This window comes from Scatophagus argus, chromosome 17 (assembly GCF_020382885.2).
Source record: "Scatophagus argus isolate fScaArg1 chromosome 17, fScaArg1.pri, whole genome shotgun sequence".
Classification (NCBI taxonomy): Eukaryota; Metazoa; Chordata; class Actinopteri; family Scatophagidae; genus Scatophagus; species Scatophagus argus.
The window spans coordinates 3,398,283-3,421,200 of record NC_058509.1 but is presented as its reverse complement, the minus strand read 5'-3'; the positions used below and the strand labels follow the sequence as shown (position 1 = coordinate 3,421,200).

Here is a 22,918-nt window from a genome sequence, read left to right as displayed (position 1 = left end):
CTTCGTGTTTTGAAATGTCGGAGAGCCATTTGTGGAACATCACAGCCGGTGTGTGTGTGTGTGTGTGTGCAGCAGTCGCACCTTGATCTTGGGAGGCCCCGTGTTGGTTATCTGACCAGATCCAGTGAATGAGGAGGACTGGCTGGAGGAAGAGGAAGCAGCCAATGAGCTCCCTGCTTCTCTCTGTTTGCGCCCAAGTGGAGGCGGCTGCAGCTTGAACTTGAACGGTGATGGATGCTGCTGCTCCTCACCGGCTCCTTGCTGCTCCCTGAGCGAGTGAGCGAGTGACAGGGGTGGGCCGTGGAGGTGATGGGCGGCCGGCTTCTCCAGGGTGGGGCGGTGGGGCTGAGGGATCACGATGTTGGGGTAGTGGAGGAAGGCTCGGGGGCTGAGGTGGTAGTTGTAGACAGACTGGGTGTGGGCCTGCAGGTAGTGCTTCATGTCCTCCGGGTTGAAGGAGAAGTGGGAGCCCATCATGGGAGAGGACAGAGAAGGAGAGGGGGTGTAAGACAGGTGGGGGGTGGGGGTCATGGACAAAGCTGGGGACAGAGTTGGCGCCAGCAGGCTGCCGGGGCCCGGCAGGGGTGACACAGGAAATGGAGACAGAGGCTCTGGGTGGACCCTGGGGGCAGGTCTGGCAAGACCTGCTGGGTTTGGGCCACCGGCATAGACCCTGAAGAGAGACTCATGAGGCATGCGGGGAGGAAGCAGGCCTCTGAAGGCCCTCTCAGGCCCCACGCCTCGTTCATCAGACCCCGCGGCCTCCTCCAGCTCCGAGTTGGTGGAGGTGCCGTCGCTGCAGTCGCTCACAGAGCCGCGGGCCATGCGGCGAGCCACGGTGCTGAACATGCCTGGGCTGCGCAGCTCCTCGCTGGATGACAGAACTTCTGACGGCGTGGAGGGGGGGAAACGGAAGTGGGTGCCTCCGCTTGGCACAGGCGGAGCACTTTGAGGAACCCCTCGACCTGTGAGGCAGAGGTGACATAAGATTAGGACTTCGACTCTCTGAGAATTACAGGACATTGTCTCTGGAAGGTGAAGCTAAGGAAATTACACAAACATCCAAAATTATGTGCACTGGGACTAAGTGAGAGAAAAGAAAAAAAATAAATAAATAAGAGAAAGGAAAAAGACACTCGAGTGAGTAGGTCATATGTCTCCCATGACTCAAAGTATCTAACCCAGAGGGTCATGGGCACACAGAAAGAAAACACTGGGTTCCACAAAGCCACAAATTCCCTTCTCTTTCAACCCCTCCTCTCTCTCTCTCTCTCTCTCTCTCTCTCTCTCCTGCCGTGGAGACTGTGGCACTGCAATAAATTCTTGGCATCCGTGCACGTGCCAGAATTAAATATTGGAAAAGTCGCTCTTACTGCCATCACAAACATGGGTTGGGTCTCCTCTGTTTTTTCCAGTACTACCAGGCATGTGTGTGTGTGTGTGTGTGTGTGTGTGTGTCTGTGTTTAAAAAAACACACATGTCACAGCGACGTGTGTCAGACGATGGAAGGAAAAAAAAAAACCTGCCTGTGTGGTTATCTAGTGTGTATGTTTGCGAGCGTCTGTGCTTGCAGATCGATCCAGATTGACGTGGGCATGTGTGTGCGTGTAACCATTGTATGAAACCATCATATCACAACATGTCAGTGTGTGGGCCACATCACACGGAGGCTATAATTAAAGTTTCGTGCTGCACTTATGTCACCCAGTATCCAACGCTCCATATGGGCTGTGTTTACACTGGGTGGCCAGGACCAGAACGAGAGACGACTTCAGAGGAGGGAAGAGAGGAGTAAACCGGGACGTGGCACACTTGTGTCTCAGAAAACACACACACACAAAGTTACCAGGCAGACACACACACTACACCTAAATTTCATGTGTATGTTTTATACTCCTACTGGGGTGGTATCAGATTGATTATTTTTTTTCTGGATATGATTCAGTTATATTAAATGCAGTATTTAGACTGTGACCAGGGCTGGTAAGTCTTGACCAATAAGATTCATCTTTGGCAAGTAAACTGGTAAAGTCGCCCACCACACTGGCTGGAAAATTTCTCAGACAATAACACCGAAATGTCTCAGTTACACACTATCTTAGCAGACAACTGCACACGCTGACTGACTTTCTGGACGAATAACACGATACCTCAAATTAACTAACTTTGCATGCGTGCACACACATACACACAACCCTCACACAGACACCCAGAGGCTGAAAACTTTTTGTCTGTCCTAGAGCTTACACTCGTTGAGGAGATCTTTGCAGTCAAGTGCGATTTCATTCTTTTCATGGAGAATAACCGCGGGTCTTAGCTGCCAAAGAATGTCACTCAATTACTGTCATAAAAGAATTTCAACAACTAAAAACTCTGGTGAAGTGCTCGTTTCGTACACTGACACAACCCCGTAAATTATAACAAAGACGTCTTGTACTTTTCCAAAGAGACATCTCCTCTTGAGTGTGTGTCTCTACAGGCCACCTGAGGGCATCAGTAACGGATGTACAATGTAACTGTGTGAGTGTGTGTGTGCGTACCGGAGCCCATGTCGATGAAGGGGTAGTTGACCAGCACTAGTTTGTTGAAGTTGAACTTGTAGGTGAACCTCTTCCCTTTGGTTTTGTGGAGGATCCTTTTGTTGTAGTAGTATCTAAAAAGAGAAGGATGGGCAGAGTGTTAAAAAACCGATCACATCATGAAGTACATTTTGTTTCCATGGACAGAAGTAAAATTCCTCCTGTGTGCCACAAATTGACTGTCACGTAGCCAACAATTATTCACAGAGTCCTGTGGACAAGCACACATTGCAGCACTTAAAACCTCCAATTACTTGGTCCACAGCACTTCGGTTAACGCCGGCTTTCCGCGGCACTCGTGCTGCAGCAGCGAGCTCGTCCTCCCCTGCCGGAGACGGAAACTTCTGTTTTTGCAATAACATTTAACCAACGATATTGGACGGTAATTTACACTTCTGTCCTAACTGAGATTTTAATTTAACGTGAGTGAATCGTTGTTTGCTGGTCAGCCACAGCATGTTAACAAGACACAAATCAATACAAAGGACGAAAGCCAAACATCAGAAACCACAACGTCACTGTGCAAACTTATACCCACATGCAAATTCTACATTAGCACACAACTAAATACGCTGCCCACAATGTGAACACATGGCTGGATTCAAACTCTCACGCACCTAAGGAAGTGAGACAGCCGCTCTGATTTAGCTTACCCAGGCGGCTCCATTAATAAGAGTGCATTAGTCATCGTCAATACACAGAGCGATGGAGAGGAGTGAATAGTGAGCCGCTGACGGCTCATCGAAAAGATAAAATGGCTCCCTGTGACTCACCGATAGCCTCAGGACAAAACCACATTCATATTTCTTACATAAACACTTTTAAATAGTGTCTCTCATTCAATCCACAGTGGCCACTTCATTCTGGGAAAGGTAATATGTTATTCAGAATTTCCAGCAGAATCAAGCAGAGAGGGGCTCAGTGACTAAAACTGTCCATAAAAAATACAGATTTGCTCAAATATGAAGCCGTAAACACGTCTCCCTGCTGTCAATACATTATAATCAAGCTGTTCTCCAGCAGCAGAAAATGTAAAATCACACCAGGCAGGCAGTGACCATTTCAGTTTGTGTAACTGTTATCCATCGATCGCGCTTCCTTTATGCATCCATCCATTCAACAAGATCAATATGTTATTTCTGACCACATATATAACATGACACACACAGTAATAAAATATGTATCTGTGAGGGCTAATCTTCATGCAATAACACAACAGTTTTTTGGGTTTTTTTTGCAAAATGCTGCTGAACTTCAGATCGTCAAAATCCTTCACCCTGCAAATTTCTCAGCCTTTCCACAGAGCTACAAAAAGACACGTGACAACATAAAACCGTGAACCCAAAATCACAGGCCTAGAAAAAAGTTGAGATGTAAAGATGATTCTTACAGGAGAGTAAAACCTTATTTTCATAAAATCAGTAACATAAAAAAAAAACCCCACACACAATAATCGTGGTTTTAATATTTGTCATCATGACGAGGCCAGCTGCATCCTTCCTCCATCGTGATCAGAGGATTAGTCACTGGAGTTTGGTACGATACAGAACAGAGCAGGAGAGCAGGACTATGTGAACCAGGAGCTCGTCCAACTGCTCAATGACTCAATGAGTGAAGGGCCTCTTCTGACAGAGGCCACTACTATGCACACCCACACAATCACATGCAATACGAGCATGCACGCACACACTCAGAAGCAGAACATATAACACAAGCAGACAACATGCAGGTAATGACAAAACTACAGAGAACACACACAGACAACATATGAGAGTTGGCTAGTTGAGAGCACATAGCGTAGCTTCAAGTCATTTCATGAATAAACCCAAATTTGCTGGCGGCTTGCAGTGTTGAAAAAGGTTCTCCAGTCACTGATTTAAGGTTAGAACAAAGTTTGTGGATTGTCTTGGGTAACCAGAACAGGATTTATGCAGAGACATTACTGTTGTAGGGGTTTTCTTTGGCACTTGGAGAACCACAAGCAAATGCCATCTACATCCACAGAAAGCAAACATCTGCATCAAGTCCTGAATCTCTGCACAAATTTAAAAGGGGCAAAGTCACACAGCTAGACGGTTAAATATCAATGCAGGTAGGAGGAGAAAATATGTCTTTTTCATTATGGGATGAACAGTCCTTTTAGATTTGTGCAGAGATTCAGGACTTGAGTGCCTCGTATGAGTGGAAATTAACAGGTAGGTGGCAACCAGGGATGTACGGAACACACACAGCAGGCAAAAAAAGACGAGTGAAGTCAGAACAATAAACACTACACACACACGCACACACACACGCTGTGGGAGGTAAACTGCAGCATTTGTGAGCGGGTGTTAACAATATCAAGTCTCTGTGTGCAGTAAAAGCTGGAGGGACATAATGTTCACAGACGCGTTGGAAAGATAGATGGCACTTTGAACATGTCGGAGACAAGGCCAGGCACATACATGCGAAAGGAACGAACGAAAACACACGCGCATGCACATACACACACACACACACACATACACACACACACACAAACAGTAATGAGTCAATATAGGACAGCCGGCCTCACATACTGGGCCCAGACTCGCTGCAGGCCTCCCGCTCTTTGAAGACCATTTGAACTTCCTTCAAATAAACTAGAAAGGACTTTGACTGTATAGTCTCAATGTATTGAACACACACACACACACACAGATATGTGTGAGCATAAACCCAGAAGCACACAGACATGCCTCTACACACATGTGCTGTATATGCATGAATGAACGCACACGTGTACCAATGTGCTCTCAGTTCAAAGACTCATAGAGGCATCAATCAAAGACTTCACATCTAACAGAACTTTCTGCCAAAGACTTCAGAATTAATTAACAGCCCTTCATCGGTTCAAGTGGATTACAAACCACAGAAAAGACATCACAACACAGTTTGGCTCCAGCCAGTCCTAAGTGAGACCAGAGACTGTATGAAACTGAGTGTAAATTTAGTGTTAAACCTCTGTGGGCTTCGTTCCTCACGAGCTCTTTAGGGTCCACGTTTCATCTGTTTCAGGGTATTAGGGATAACTCAAATAACTGAGGGTCGACCCGATTCAGCCAACAGCCACATCAAAAAAGATAAACACAAACATGTATTGATATCTTGAATTTCCCTCGTGATCAATTAAGTATCTATCTATCTATCCATCCAGCCAGCCAGCCAGCCAGCCATCTATCTATCTTTCTTCAGTTAAGTTGCCCAATTATTAAACCAAATGTTATGGTAAATAAATCAGTTCTATTTAAACAAAGATCAACTCTTATATAATGACAGAAAAAGGCTTGTTAGATAGAAGGAAAATTAAATAAATAATTTCTCATCATCTCAAACCACTTTCAGGTGGACTCCCAATTCACCTTACATCTTTTGCACTGCTTCTCCTTATTCAACCACATTTATCAGTATGTTGCCTGTTAAATGACCAAACAATACCGCAAAATCAATGTGTTACATCAGCATCATATCGGTGATAGCGTTTGGATCAATACAAGTTCTCATACAAGTTCGGAAAAGGTTGGGCACCTTTAAACGCGTAGTCACATGAGGGCACGTCGGAGATAAAAAAAGGTTTAAGCAACAAACAAGACACAGATGGCCTGGAGGAGGGATGACATATAACAAGGTGTAAAGCGTATGTGCATGTGTGTGTGTGTGTGTGTGTGTGTGTGTGTGTGTGTGTGTGTGTGTGTGTGTGGGGTGATGAGGCAGTGTAACTAGTCATGACCATGGCTATAACCCACACCAACCTACAACACAGGAGGCGACACTGATGACTAGCAGTGTGTGTGTGTGTGTGTGTGTGTGTGTGTGTGTGTGTGTGTGTGTGTGTGAGAGAGAGATAGATTATGAGAGAACAGACTGGCAGCTAAATAAAACTCTGCAGCATCCCACATGTGCTCTGCAGAAGGTGAAGGTGTGTGTTTCTAAATCTGCTGTCACCCTCAAGTTTCAGCTCGCAGCACAGATGCTCCCAGTCTTTTTGTCTTACCCATCTGATGCCCTTTTAATTAAGCTCAAATTTATCCCTGAGCTTGTGACAAAAGAGATAAGAGTTTGGGGGGGAAAAAAACCTGCACACAAGGGATACTAATGAGCCAAGTGATGCTCGTGAATCATTATTTAGCAAAGAACAGAAGCTCCACGAGAAGACGAACGTGAGACAGCGTCTTTTCCAACTTTAAAGTCTGCCTTTTAAGTCAACAGAATTTAAATAAGGAATATAGGTCAAGGCAAAAAACTAAGATGACAGCTTTTATAACCGCTTTCCTTCTTCTGTTCTTCGGCTTCTGTTTTTCAACTGACATTTTAGCTCCTTTTTAGACCTTCTAACTTGCAGACAGGCAGAACAGGAGGAGGATAACTTTGGGAAGAAAGAAATGTTGTTCCATTTCTGGTGAGTGTGAAAGATGAGTGAATGGGCGCACTGTGTGTACCACTGTACTGTTATCTCAGCTCCAACAAACTGGATTTATTTTTAAAATCAATCATCTTGTATGCTTCACCGTGTTTATCACAGTTCATCTGGAGTTCAAAACAACATGATTCCACTTCCTGTAACTTAAGATTGGCTCGCCTGGGTTCTTTGTTATTATCTGACTCCTCTGTGTTGATGCCTACTAAGATCTCATGACCGAAATATGAAGCTAAATATTAGCAGCAGTCTAGACTAGCTGGAGTAACACCTATCAGACTGAACGAAGGACCGGATAAAAGCCAAAGGTTTGTCACTGGTGTTAGGATCGACACGTATCATAATAATACAAATAATAAGATATGTTGTAGACTTTGAAGTAATTTAATAAAACACATGCAGTGTTGTTCTTGCTGCCATGGAAGCTGTGATCAAAAGTGTGTTTTCAGAGGTCACAGTGACCTTTGACGAACAAGATCTTGAGTCCAAGTGGATGATTGTGCCAAATTTAAAGAAAATTCCTTAATACGATCCTGAGATGTTTGTACTGCATTTTGTGTCTGCACGCACTGACGCGTTCCCTTGTTTGTTGGCACAACCAGTTCACACAGACCCTCAGACATGTGCAGATGACAAAACACACATTCTTGTGGCAATTCAAATTTTGAGGCGTCATCCTTCTGTTTTTCCACCCCAGTCACCCACTTTCGTCTCACCTTAGCGCCCGGCTGAGCTTGTCATAGTTCATCTGTGGTTTACACTTCCTGGCCCCCCACAGACGGGCCACCTCGTCCGGGTCCTTGATGACAAACTCTCCATAGTCTCCCTGCCAAGCGATGACGTCGTGGTACTCCTCTTTCCTCAGCAGCTCCAGGATGAAGTGCCACAGCTGGATCTGTCTGGAGCCTGGGCTTGACTCAGGCTTGTAGGCCCATTCTGGGAAGGCGAACCCTGGGGGACAGAGGAGAGAGAACAGGGGCGTTCAGCCGGGTGGTCACGAACAGGAGCAAATTCAAAACAAGGATGGACACAGCAGGGAAAATGCTGGGTCTCCTGGAGCTCGTTGACCCTGTCTAGTCTTCTGTGCGTCTCATGTTGTGTGGTGCACAGCATGCGATAAACCATCACCCTCCTCTGAGGTTGTTAGTTCTTTGACTGCAGCTGTTTCAGTACCAGGGTCAACAACACAGGGGTGAAAAATGCCTGCGTTGTGTTTGTTGACTAATATTATACTAATAGTCAGGACGTAACACATGTTGGTAATCGCGATTGGTCTGAATCTGTTCCCACAGGCTGCAGTCATATCAAAGCTTCCCTGCTATCGCTATCAAAGCTGAAAAATCAGCACTGTTATAACAGATTAACAGGCCTTGAGATATGTGCAGACAAAATATCAGCTATGGTTTTTATAACTACTATCAGAACACACACTAACACAAGCACGTGCACACACACACACTATTATCTAACAGTTGAAAGTATAGGCTTTGAGTTGTAAAGCAGGGGGTGGCAGTAAAAGACTCAACATCACTTCAACACAGGCTGAATGGCTGACTAGCAAAGGCACAGTGACACACACAAACACAGACACACACACCTCATTAGGACCAGATGTGCCTTGGCAATCAGGCTGAGAAAGCTGAGGGTGGGAAACATATGGCCACAATATAACAATGCTGAATTTTGTGTGTGTTTGCGTTTATGTAACTGTAAAAAAAACAAAAAAAACACACACCATACGAAATACCAAGGTTACAGTCAGTTTCCCACACTCCACAGGGTCATATCTATAGAGCAGTGACAGTGAACTGTTAACAATGATATGCTCAAGGCTGACAGACTGTAACACTTGTGTGGCCTATTGACCCAAGTTTCAGTGACAGCACACGATACGACAGTGCTGATATAATATGGAAGCAGCTGTGTAGTGCCGTATGTGAGTGGGGTCTCAAAACACCACCTGATGTATCTGTGTATAGGCCCACTAATCTGACATATTAAACGGGGAATAGCTTAATATTTTCAGCACTTTATAGCCTCGCCAGCCACTTGGGGCAGCTCTATAAAAGCAGACAGTACACAAAAACAACCATACTAAAGAACAGATGAAAGACAGATGACACAACATAACAACACGGGGAAAAAAGGGAATTGCAAAAGTTGAGAAAAAGAAAGGCACATCTGGCAACTAAATCTTAGAGTAAAGTACTATGCATGATGCCCAGATGGTAATTAAATCAATTATGACTGATTCATGTACATGGGATGTGCTCTCATTGTCTGCAGCGGGTGCTTATTTGGATTAAGGTCATTTATGAATTTGGGAAACACTCAAGTACACCAAACAAAAACGCAGGTGTCAGGTTATTAAAAATGATATGCTGTGCCTGGTGTGCACAGCTGCCTTGAATGCTCAGTGACTATTTCACAGTGGATCAGTTAATGGAGCAACAACGGGCAGAAAATGGATCACTGCAGTCTTCACGTGAAGGTGAGTGGATGACAAACTCCAGAGTTGAGTCAGCATTCCTACCTACATGGGTGGTGCTTTGTCAGAAACAAAAGGGACTAACATTTCCTCTAAATTGCTATGAAGTGCATTTTGCTCACTCCGCTGATAACAGTCACAATGCACTGCCTGATCAAATTCTGACTACAATGATCCGTGCATTTACAACCTGCCCTCAGACGTGTTTTCCCTTATCGAGACAGAGATCACATTTTAACAGCAGGTGTAAATAGAGTTCACATGAGTCATGGAAAAAACTAACTGAATCAGACCAAAGTCCAATATCAGGTGTGCAAAGTGCAGCTATGCATCTGCAAGCGTCATTAATTCATAAGAGCAGCAGTAGTATTAGAAGCAGAGGAAGCAGAACCAGAAGCAGCAGGAGTAGTTACTCATACAGAGAGACACACAAACGCTCCTGCATATGTAATAACACATGATGACAACTTGAATTGATTTTTGCAGTGCTTGGATGACGGTGCAGGAGTTTAAACTTAGCAAGAAACCTAAGCCCAGCTATTGCGCGGGCACGTTGCCATCGTCACGAGCCGCGAGCTCCCTTGTGATCAATGTCAGGCTTAACAAAGGAGAGTTGAGAAACTGCAAGCTGCTTCTCCCCTTTAGGGATGGATTTAAAAGATTCAAGCTGTGACGTTTGACTGTCAAACACACACCAAACTTTCATCCTTCCATTCACTGATCACTTGCAGTTGGTGGGAATATTTCAGAGATATACAAACAGGCACAATGTCTCTACTGGGAAATATGTTTGTCTTTTGATGAGCTACAAGGGACAGATTAAGCTTGTTTCCACAATACAATGTCTGTGTACTTGAAATTTAAGTGATAGAAGTGTACAGTGTGTGTGTGTCTCTCTCTCTTGGTATTCGCTTTGTTTTTAAGAACTTCTATGACTAAAGGAGTTTCTCAGAAACAGACAAAACATTGATAGCCGTAAGTTTAAAAAAGTGATGTGCAACATTCTCTCTCCAAATCTGCAAATACTGTGACTACTAAGTTTCACAACTTAGTGCTTCTTAACACTCAAAAAAAGTCTTTCAGTTACAAGCCATATTAACAAACAGCAAAACGTATCCTGAAAAAGAGACCGGTTCCTGATGACTAACAAACCACATGCTGCTATCTGATCTCCTATAGCACAAGGAGAGTGAGCCAGAAGACAGACGAGCTGGCTTTGATAGATGGTAATAGCCATTTGAAGGCAGATTACTAATGGGGTACGAGCATATGATTCATATGGCCAACAATAAGGCTCTTGTCAGTGGGGACAGGTTAGGCGTTGTGACACAGACACAACACAAAGCTGTAAAATGGGGTGCAGAAAAACACACATGTGCACATGTGCACAGTCAGGGCAGGAGTGGATTAAATCAAAGTGGGCGAGCTAATATCTCTCTCACACTTACACAAAGTACACAGACGCACAACACAGGTTAGTGGGGAGAGGTAAGTGGGTTCATGCGTGGGTGCAAACAGCACACAGACAAAGAACACAGGAATAGCAACCATGCCCACTGCATGTGTGTGTGTGCGCTGCAGATGTCCGTGCTGACTCATAGCTTGTTTGCTCGTCGTTCTGCTTTCACAGATTCCGCCTTTCTCCCCCTCAACACCACTGCCATCTCTTTCTTTTCTCTTTCATTCTGTCCCTCCCTCGCTCAGCCTCTTCGAAGACACACTGTCTCCTAGCAACAAAAGCTTTTAGCGCTAAAAATAAATGGCCGAGTCACGACAGACAAGACAAAATATGATTCAATTACAGAAACTTGCCAAAAGAGTTTAGAGTTTGGGCACAGATCCAGAGAGTGTGAGGGTGTGATCTGTCTATGGCTGTGCGATACATTGATATCTAATGGAAAAAATGTGTATTGTTTCATATTATGATGTTGTCGTTCATTTCATGGTGGCACAAATGACTTGGCTAGCAGTGTTTTCGGCAGGCTACGTCTTTGACTATAACGGTCTTCCGCATGCACCTCACCTGTTCCTGTGAAAAGTGCATCACGGGTTGCAAGTTGCTTTTTTTATTTTTGGTTGGCGTCATTAAACAACAAAGAAAGTCACAAAGAGCAGCCACACAGACAAACACAAAAGAGTTTTTTTGTGAGGTCTATAATTCAAAATGTGATGAATAAATACAAACATTCCCATGTGGTCATTTTTAATACTCACTAAATTTGCAGAAAACGTGCTGTATTGTGATATGAACTGTTACGTGGACGTGAAATGACATATCAGGATATGAGACTTTGGTCATATCGTATACCTAGATCTGTCAAAGAACACGTGTGGAGGAGCAGGTTTTCATCACCAACCAGATCAATTTGTGCCTAAAATCCTGTGCATTCGTTACATTTTGCTTGTGAAAGACAGACAACAGCCATTCATTCACACTCATTCAGAGGCAGCACACCGATAGCAAGAGAGGCGGACGGAGCACAGCTGACGGTGCGGCATTCTGACAGATGCACAAGTGAGGGTCCAGTTGGAGGTGCGTCTGCTACAGCTGGTGCTTAACGTAATGTGAGTGAAAACAGAGACTAACAGACACAAGACGGCTGAGACAGAGAGCAAGAGGCTTAAGCAGTTTATGGGACAAGAGGTCTGGATGCACAGCCAAAAAATCAGGGAACTGACAAAAAAGTAGACGAACAAACCCAAAGCCCTTCCCTTTGTGCTATCTGGCAAGCTCTACTCCAGACAGGAAGAATTTCTGATTGTCAGGCGGAGGTGAAACACACCATTTCAGGCCTCATTGGATTCTATATATAGCAAAGTACATGGTAGAAAGACTCATTTACTATTAGCCTGCAGTCCCAAGCTACCTGTGTTCTCCTTTCCAAGAGAAACAGGATCTGTGCAGCCACAACTGGGGGGTTTAATAAGCAAGTCTGCCTTTCTTAAGGACTCTGACGTCACCACAGTTGGAATAGAGCTCCTCATAACCGATAGCCATCATCGCAGTATTGTCCAGAACGCCTGCAGCCGCAGAGACTAAACACAAACGGCCTTCTTCTCCACGTCTCCTGCTCTCCCCAACAAGTTTCTTTAACATGCTGTTCCATCTATCCATCTATCCCCCCGTTTATTTTTCCCTCCCTTCCTCCCATTCTTTGGTGGCTCTATATTTAGCCATTGGAAAGGTCGGTCTGTGTCTGTCTGCAGTGTAATGATTCAGGGGCACGGAGGGTGACGCATAGAGGTAACAAGCCGGGCTAAATGGCCGGGGGCTGGCTGACTGCTGAAATTTGGATGGGGTTTATCAGGGATGTGATCAGGACGACACAGAAAGGCAGGAAATAAATGGGTACAGAGCAGGAAAAGGGGAATCTCCGCAGGGCGTAAACGGTACTGGTATGTGCAGAAAGTCACATTCTGCAGAAAAAAAAAAACAAATTTCTCTGCAAAAAAAACAACCAGAAAAACATGAACAGTTTCCAGTGCAAAACTTGATTTTGCAAAATCAAAATCTTAAACTAGGATTCTGTCACGATTTCCTGTTGAAATCTTGTACTTGATACGAAAACGTATAAAATGGAATTTCAGTCTACTGAGTCTGAGATGGTGAAACATGGATCATGCAGACCTGATGTCTGGGTTTCCATTTTTGTCTCGCTGTGTAAACTACCCGTCTACAACACTGGGATCACAACAACCTAACAGTGCTTTATTGAGAAGTTCAGAGCCTCAAAATACTGTTTGAAAACCCTCTGCTCCTCATTGAGCTAATCTCATAATTATCCTTATAGGACGGAGTTTAGATTCAAGGAGCCAGTGGCTTACAGCCAGGGAGGGGTCGCAGAAACAGACGGGATGGGGAGGAAATCAGGTGGAAGGGTAGAGGAAGGGAGGAGAAAGAAACGTGGAAGAGAGGGGCAGAAGGAGAAGAAGAAAGACAATCCAGCAGAGATCAAAGGGAAAGAGGATGGCCGTCTGCAGGTGCATGGCGTGAACCCTCACCTCAGCTCTCACATGATCCCTCCATTACATAAGGCTTGCTTACAGACAGACAGACAGACAGACATGCAGTCTGACAGAGACAGACTGGGAGAGGAAGAGGGTGAGACAGCGCAAATGTTAGGGAGCAGACAGACGAATACAGTGAGTGTCTTGCAAACAAAATAAATAAAAAAAAATCTTGGGCTAGACATATGACATGTAGGCTGAAATCTGTGCTTCCATGTTCATTTGCCAACCAGGGAACAAAGATACTGACCGAGTACTCTGAGGAAGAGGAAGCTTGATGGAAAGAGGGAAAGGCAGAAAACATGGGAAACAAGCAAGTATACAAAAGTGAATGACTGTTTTTCAACATAGGAAAAGCTGCCAAAAACCCAAGAGCTGATAAAGTCAACTCTGCTGCGAGTTTGATCAAGTGTGACTCCAAATATCTATGATCATCAAGTAAGTAATGAGACAAAAGTCTACATGCTGAGAGACAATTTGTTATCAATCATCTAAATTTGCACAGATAATATCAGGTAACATTAGGTTGTTGGCAGATTATTTGCCACTGGAGTTTTAAGTGCCCATCAGTGAAGTTGCATTGCATGGCTTAAATCAGCAAACCGGTCCTACTGAGGATAATGCGGTTGCTTTCCATTTCAAAAATCTGTCTTCCAAATAGCTTGTGCTGTGTGAAACGATGCTTTCCATAGGCTGTGAGCAATCCAAACTAAACAAAGCTTCACCATTCGGGATGAGCAGTATTAGACCACAGACAGCTGCACTGCTGTGTTCTCAAGTCTGCAGACAAGAGTTAAGACACAGCAGAAAGTAGAGGGTTTGACTGTTTGCCACAGCAGTAAAACCTTGGACTGCAAAGTGAAGCCTTTAAGTGTATAAAACATCTCTGATACAACTGAGACAGCCAATCCAGCCCAATCTGTGCCACAGTGGCTGTCCGAACCTCGCCAGACAAAAACCTGTCACGTCCTGGAGAACTCAGCAGCACCGAGGAGGCAGCCAAGGCTGTGATTAAGCCTGTGCGTGTGTGTGCGTGTGTGTGTGTGTGTGTGTGTGTGTGTGTGTGTGTGTGTGTGTGTGTGTGTGTATATGCAGTCAACTGCCTTATGTTCTGACATGAGGGGATGCTCCTATTGAATTCAGCAGGGTCCCTGTGGTTACGTAGCCTAATCAGGGATATCAGAATAATGTTACTATGGTCACTTGCCGAAATCATTTAACGGATGCACCTTTCACTCTCGTTAAAACACACAGTGTAATTAAAGTCCTGCAGACCCCAAGGAAAGACAAGATGGCAGAAGAGCAGACAATCTTCAAAGGAAAGGATTACCATTGCTGTGTTAATGAGAAACAAAATAAACAATCACATCAATCATGATCTCAGAGCTTAAACTTCTATCTCTTAATCTGCGGCGCCTGAGCCAAGGTACGAGACTCCAGGCTTCAGGCCTGTAGTCCCAGAGAGGACGAAGAACACATACATGCATGTACACGTGCTATGAAACTCGTCTGAGCATGCTTTCCTTCCAGACAATGACGACCCTGTAAAACATTCGCCTGTAATGAGCTCTTTGCTACAGACCTCAAACCTGCTTCCTACTGCCAGGGCAGAATTTGTTCGTGAGCGTGTGTGAACGACGAGTGAGAAACAGAAATAAAGGCTGACGTACAGAAAGAAACAAGAACAGGAGAGAGTGAGACGTAACCACTGCCTTAACTACACCAGGTGCACCGATGCAGCACTGATTTGGTTTTATTTGTTGCACAGCAACACACACAGCAGCGCACATACATGTGCACACACAAACACACCTAAACTTTTGCTTGTTCATGGCACGCTGCGTGTCTGCAGGAAATAAGGCGGGCCGACACCCTTGCAGAGTGAAGTCAACCAACGTTAAGCCCAATAAACCAGCCTGCTCTGCAGTCAGGCAACATTTTAGCCGATTAATAACTCATAACGTCATCAAGGAAGATACTGAAGCCCTTGTTTAAGAAGGAAGGGAAAGACCAGTAAATCTGGGGAAGACTTAACATGACCGCGAAACTCTTCTCACTGAGGGAAACAGATCAAATCGATTTCCCATGAAAGCATTTACATGAAGATTAAGTGACATGATCAGATAAGGTGTCTTGCACTTGCACCTCTGTCAGTAATGAGAAAAAGAAGAGAAAGTGTGACAAACACACACTGAATTCAGCAATCCATACACAAACTCAACTGAAACTGTATTCCTGTCCATGAATGGAGAAGAGTATTCAAGTTGTCAGAACCTGATGGAGGCCAGTGTGGAACCGGAGTGATTTGCGGGGTGGTGGTGTAGTAAAGGAAACTTCAGAGCAGAAAGGAGAAGATAAACATCTGAGTTTAAATCTGGCTTCTGTGTTGTGGTTTGGTCACAAGACTACTTTCATTTTCCTCCAACACACACACACACATACACACACTAAGCCAACGACGAAAATTTTGGTGACTTCAGCGGTTGGACTAAGCCATGTGAACACCAGCGTGCAAGCGTACGCGGACATAACCACATACATACACGTGTCACCGCAGCCCAGAATAGGCCCGTAGCACCAATCCAGGGAACTGGATGAGTGACTCATTCTCGAACTCGCTGCCAATCAAATCTCATCTCCTCCTCTCGCCTCCCCCACCTTCTATTCCATAATGCCACTTTCCTTTCAGTATCTTTCCAGACAAAGAGGCACCACTGTTGATTACAACTAGTGGGACGACGAGTGTGACAATGCTCAAGGGGGTTCAGTTCAGGGATGAGACCATGAAATAAAAAGGGAGAAAGCAGTAAGTAAGTAAAGTTTAAGTATGTTTGAATTGCATCCAAACACTCCTGAAGTCATAAAACTTAAGTTACAGTAATCACACAGCCACTTTTATTATCGGAGTGTGTCAAGAGCAAATATCAGAAAGGAATGTGCACTGATTAACCCTCTTGGCTAAGAGGAGTCAAGTCACTTTTATTCATACTGTACAGTCCAATCCATTTGCCTCAGAGGGCTTTACAGTGTGTACAACATGACACCCTCTACCCTTACACCTTTGATTTGGATAAGGAAAAACCACAAAACCCTTTAACATGGCAAATCAGCTGAAATTATGAAGACACTGGTTAATTTCATCCCCTAACTGAATCTTTTGCAGAAATTTAAGCAACATCTGATCAAAATGCTGACTATATATCCCTTTTATTCTCAGTCCATGGCTGAATGCCTAATTTCCATTTATTTCATTTCATTAGTTTTTATTGAAGTGGCTTTGCCAAGTTTTCTGAGAGGGTTGTGCGAGAAGACGGGGAATAAGTTTTTCTTTTTTGAAGAAAATGCTGGAAACAATAAAATTAAGCAGGCGCTCTTCAATAGTGGCTCAGAATGTTGTCGATCTACCACTTGTAGCTTCAAGCACAAACGCACAGACAGTCAATTTGCTTTGGATTAGCGTGTCCGTGAAATTCTTCAAATGTGAAACAGCCAGCGAGGGACTTTTCTACATGTGTGATGTGTGGGTGCGTTAGTCAGCCTTTCCTCATCGGCAGAGCCGCCACAGTCTTAATTCCTCAGTCTACTGCATTAAAGCTGGATCCTCCAGTCTCTAGACTGAGTGGCTCGCTCCATGTGTAAAAACATTAAAGACAGAGGCACGACGGCGTCACCGCAGGGAGATGGCAGTCCAAATGAACAAGCCACGCTCACTAGCTGTAGTCAGAAAATTAAAAGAGTGTGTGTGTGTGTGTGTGTGTGTGTGTTAATGCAAGACAGACATCACCCATTTTCATGACATGTGGGGGGTCTGGGCCCCCAAATAAAGTGCACATGCTGTGTGTGGGTGAGATGAGTGAGTGAGTGTCTGAAGGACTTAACTGACTTTCACGTTTCAATAAAACTGAGACCCGACTCATTCGTCACTGCCACCGGCTTGTGGTTTTAAACAACCAACGGGGACAGCAAATGGGTCACAAATTTAGTTCTTTTGAGTTAACAAATGAACGAAGGCAGAGCTTTCAACTTAATCAATTCAACATGCAAAGAAATATTCTTATTCAGTGGCTAATGGCGCAGCATTCCTTCTCCTTCAGATCATTTGGCTCCTTCGTCATATCAGTCAAGTAAGTATATGTAACCTTTAAATAGTGAAGATTTTGTAAGAAATCGGCTTCAGGCTGATGTTATGGTTAGCTGAGGGTGCGTGTGCCCCGGGCGATAAGGAAAGGACAGACGAGAAGAAAGAGCAAATTTGACTTTACGGCTGACCTGATCATGGTGCTTTTGTCAGTAATGTAATTCAAGGCCTGTTTTTGAAGCAGCTAATGAGATGAGCTCGGACACCGTATTCCCTTTAACCGGCTGCTGCTGAACAGTGGAATGATGTGAATAGACACCAGATATGGTTCTGTATCTCACTGCGGTTTAGATGACCATCACCAGAAACCCATTCAGTTTTCATATCTGTATACATGACTTCTGGGGGGCAGTCGTGGATCAGCGGTTAGGGTGTCGGACCCGTAACCGGTGGATCGCTGGTTCGATTCCCCGTCCCGGTGTCCATGGCTGAGGTACCCTTGAGCAAGGTACCTAACCCCCACTGCTCCCCGGGCGCTGCACGCGGTCGCCCACTGCCCCGGGTTTGCTGTGTGTGTGTGCACGTCACTTGGGTGGGTTAAATGCAGAGAACAAATTTCGTTGGAGTGAGTTCCCTCCAATGACAAAAATATGTCACTAAACTAAAAAAAAAAAAAATGTCTGGCTTCACTTCTGGCTACTTGTGTGGGGAGATATGAAATGAAATTTGGACTGGCAAAATGGTGGTTTCTGTACCAGAATGAAGAGTCACGTTTGGCTTTGATCTGTGCTGCCGGATCAGATTCACCACCAAACACACTTTCACCTACAGCTGGTTGACACAGTTATGTGTCTGGCTGGCTGACAGAGATTATGTGACCACACTGAAACCTGTAGACACCCACCCCACCCCACCCCACCCCCCAGGTCCTTTGTTTTACATCATCTCTTCATCAACCCGTCTCTTCTAAACAATCAAGAAATATGCTGCAGCCTGTAGGCAATAGGTGTGTGCGTTTGAACAGGACGGAAAATGTGCCAAGTGTGTTTAATTGTTATGGAGGACAAAAGGATTTACTAAACTTTTGTGCTTGTTTGAATGTAGCTGTGTGAAAAGGTGAAGGTGCGTGTGAGCGGGTATGCCGTCTGTACGCACTTGAGTGGCGTGGAGTCATTTTTTACAAACACAGACTTTACATATTTTACATACATGACACCCACAGAGTAACATCAATTATAAATACAAGACGAACAGGTAGCCGCAGAGTATCAAGACATGCTGTGACATCCATAAAAGAAAGACTCCCGACAGACCCAACTCCCTCTCTCAGACTCTTGAATCTGAAAGTCTAAGACAAGAACTACCAGCAAAGTCAGGAAAACCTTCACCAGGTCTCTCGTGCTTTATTCAGTTAAAACACCATCCACCTTTACTTTATTTTCACTGAAGACGTTTAAACACTGTGCTGTAAGAGAAATGACACAGATCCGGTGCTTTATTTTGTACCCACAATGTTAACAAGTGCCTCTTCAAGTAAGACACAAAGTGAGCATTCAACTGAACTCCTGGTGGAGTAAAAATGATCCAGTTCATCAAAATCACTGAAAATCAGCTGGAGGAAACATCCCCTTTCATAATATAACTAATATGCCAAACAGACCCTGTTCAGGCTTGGCTTTGGATTTAGTTACTTTGCATACAAGGACACTTTTACAAGCAACAATATTTCCTTTCAACCCGTGGCCTGCAGCCACTTTGATATTTGAGCCTTTTTGTCATGCACATGCGTTCTTGTAAAAATTCCTCTAAAAAGTCCTTTCACGCATGTCCATTTTCATATCCAAGAAAGGAAGTTAGCTGTATTTAACACTCGTCTCCTCATTATGGAGTCTGTGAATGCAAACACACTGAAGATACATTCAGAGGAGCATTTGGTCACATATGCAGCATGAATCAGTGTTTTAATAGCAACAGTTTGGAGCAGGATTAATTGGTCAAACTGAATATTCTCTAAAGGACAGCTCTTACTTTTGAACCGAGCAAAGTAGCATGCAGACGTAAGAGACACTGGAAAACCTGTACAGAATATGCATCATGGTTTAAATTTGTATATTCTAATATCTTGGTTTAGTTAGTTAGTTTGACTTTGCCCTGTCTTCCCACACAGGTTTGGGTGGCAACATGTCCAACAGAGCGGAGTCTGTAGAAAATAGTATTCAGAAGAGTACCAAGATTCCTATTTGTGAAAATATAAGTAAAAAAAATTGGACTGGCATTTCTTAAAGTTGGACATGTCACATTTTCAATCAAGCAGTGTGGGATAAAAATGCAGGTGCAACGCCAACAAGTGTGAAGGCAGGGAAAGTCTGGCCTGGAACAACCCAGACCAAACAACCACAAAACCCAAACTGTGCTCTTTTTCTCTCTGAAACCTGTTGACAAAGTCTTCTCTCAGTGGCTCTTAAGGTGGTCCCTTTTGAAAAGATGCATCCAATTTATTTTGCTTCATTTTATATCTGGTTTCTAAATCAACAGAGATTTTTTTCCCCCAATGGAAGATTTCCACTGGAAGAGCAACACACAGCCAACGAATGCAACAGCTGCATTTAAAGCAGCAGTCGATCCTACCAAACATTATAACCTGGATGATGCCACCTCCTGTTGGTTTCTTTAATTGCCAGAACATAACTTGGCAGCCTACCTCTAACTGCTCTCAGATAAAACAGAATCTCGAAAAAACATAAGGCATTTGGTGGATATTTTTGCTCTGACAGCAACAAGGTTGTAACTACGGTACTTTAGAACTGGCGGTGGTAGTACTAATGTGGGCAGTATTATAGAGAGCCATACAGGACCACACCTAGTCTGCTCCCTTACCCTTTCTGCAGCGAGTAGAAGTCAGACTCACGTGTTGGCGGAGGCCTATCTCTATCTTTCTGGCCATAAATGACGCCAAACCCACCAGGGCACCCGCCCACCCTCCCTTCTCTTTCTCCATGAACCACAGATGATAGCCATAACACACAGAACATCTCTCAACACCTCCTTCAGTTAGGATGACTCCAGCCAAAACAGCCACAGTCAAGGCATGAATTTACCTCCACACCTTCTGTCTTTCTCAGCCTTGGTTTGATACAAAAACCTCCAAAAGAGCTCCAAGGGCAAGAAGTCCAAAATTAAACAAAAAAAAAACTGTCTGGCTGCATTTTTTGAGGGCTTTACAAGCTTCACTTAGAAAGACTACACAAGAAATCTACTGGTCTGATGGGCAAATGGTTCAGAAGAAGCTTGATTTGACATTTTATCTCTAAAAATATTAAAAAAAAAACAACAACAACACTGGAGCCGGAAAACCAGTATCCTGTCAGGTGTTTCAGAGATATCTGCCCTGCTGCAGAAGTCTTCCTTATCTGCTCGGTGAAGCGAGCTGCTGGTTCCACTTGACCTGCTCTGTCCTTTCATCTGCCCTGCTGGGGTTCAACAGTCACAGAGCCAACCCAGATTCACTCAATCATAAACACTTACAGATACTAAGCAGGCTGGCTGATGAAGACATGCAGGATGTCTCTGGGTTACAAAGCGGTGCGGCCTGTCCTTTATAAATGACGGTGCACAGATAAAGGGGTAACCAGCACTTTGTGAAAACCAGGACTGTATCTCTACCTTTTTGGAAGCTCCGACACCAACTTCGTGGTGGTGAAATTACACAGACAGATGCTGCTCAGGAACACCGAGACAGAACGATGTGCTTTCAATTTCCCATGAAGAAATTTCACATGAAAAATGTAGCTTCAACTCTCAAAAACTGTCGTAAAACAGCTATCAGTTGTGTGCCCTTCTTTTTTCATGTATGTAGACCATGAGGCGCCACAAGAAAATGTGATTCTGTTATCTAAAGTATCGCCATAATTGTCGGGTTTTGGTGTCAGCCTCTCAGTCAACGAGCCAGGGCTCCTCTCTAAACTTGACACTTTTTACAGATGTTCAACAACCACGAAGAGAGAAATTCACCACAGAAGAGGCAGAGATAACACATTTTACAGTGGTCTCAACAGGACATAATAAAGCACAACCCCAAGACGTATTTCAAATAGAGTACAGGGTGCAACACTCATTTATTCTCTTCTGAAAAACAAAAGGTTTCTAAATTGTTATTGCTTTTCCACCTGAATGTACAGCCCACAGCGGTCTGTGGGTATTGTTAGAAGTCATCCTGGGAAATGTGGGAGATCACTAATTGCAGTAAGTGCAAATGAGTCAGGTAGATGTACAGTGTGTACAAAAAGAAAATTACCACACTTTATTAAAAATAACTACTGTACTGCAACATCATAAGCGGATGATTCCTCACATTTTGGCAGCAAAAGAGGATGGATACACTTTAAATATGTCAGCTGCAACACAACAACCATAAAAACAATAATGCGTTGTGATGTCCCGCGTTAAAATAATTTCATGTACCACTAATAAAACATGTCAAATCACACAGACCTTAAAGGGATACTACGCAGAATTAACACTTAACCGGTGCAGTTAGAGATGCTGGAGAAAGATCAGGTCATCAGATGCACACACAGACTGGGCCGGGGACTCAAAGTATCTGTATTTTGAATATGAGACTCAAAAATTAACCACGTCTTTCCAGAATCACACACACCAGATAATCCTGCATCGTACACCTTTAACTTGGGTGTGAAGGTTGAATTCCAAAGTTAGAAATCCGTAACTTGATCACTGAGAACAACAATCACAAAATGATGAATGGGGCCAAACCACCTTTCGAAGAACTGTTGGCAATGAGACTCTGATGTAATTACACCAGTTTACAAAACAGCACTGCTTTATCTTAAAAACATATAAAACAATAAAACAGCAGTTATGGATGTCTGTTAACACTCAGCTCCCAGGCTGACTGTCAGTCCTTCCTGTGCGTGAGGCCCCAGTGTTTGTTTGGCCAGCATGTCCCGGCTCGTGCAAGCTGTTGTCTATTCTCTTAGCTTCGTACAGGTCACCAAAGCCACTGTACATACACACTTCCAGGAAAAGAGGGCTGCCGAAACATCGACAGATGATCATAGCAACACGGACGCCACTTTACACACCAGAGAAATGTTGACGTCACACCGCAGTACATTTTCCAGGGTCTGCCTGCTTGGGCCCGGCTCAGCAGTAATCAGGAATGTGATCAGGTCAACCTTTGCACTGACCTGATCACTCACAGTAACTACATAATGGGAGGAAAACCAGGGAAAAGGTACATCCTGTGAGCAACACTGGCATTTAGTGTTTTTTTTTTTTGTTGGGTTTTTTTTGGTTGTGGCATTTGCCT

The 22,918-nt window shown here is 44.1% G+C and overlaps 1 protein-coding gene across 2 annotated transcripts in view; it reads right to left on the bottom strand.

Annotated features, from left to right (window-relative positions):
- The window catches only part of erf (Ets2 repressor factor), a 32,277-nt gene that overhangs the window by 5,102 nt on the left and 4,257 nt on the right, over positions 1–22,918 (bottom strand). For both annotated transcript variants that reach the window (XM_046417450.1, XM_046417451.1), the window contains exons 3-5: positions 7,732–7,966; positions 2,542–2,654; positions 82–965 (exon numbers count right to left, since the gene is read on the bottom strand). In XM_046417450.1, coding sequence (XP_046273406.1) covers positions 82–965; positions 2,542–2,654; positions 7,732–7,966 — 1,232 coding nt within the window. The remainder of the gene's footprint in view (positions 1–81; positions 966–2,541; positions 2,655–7,731; positions 7,967–22,918) is intronic.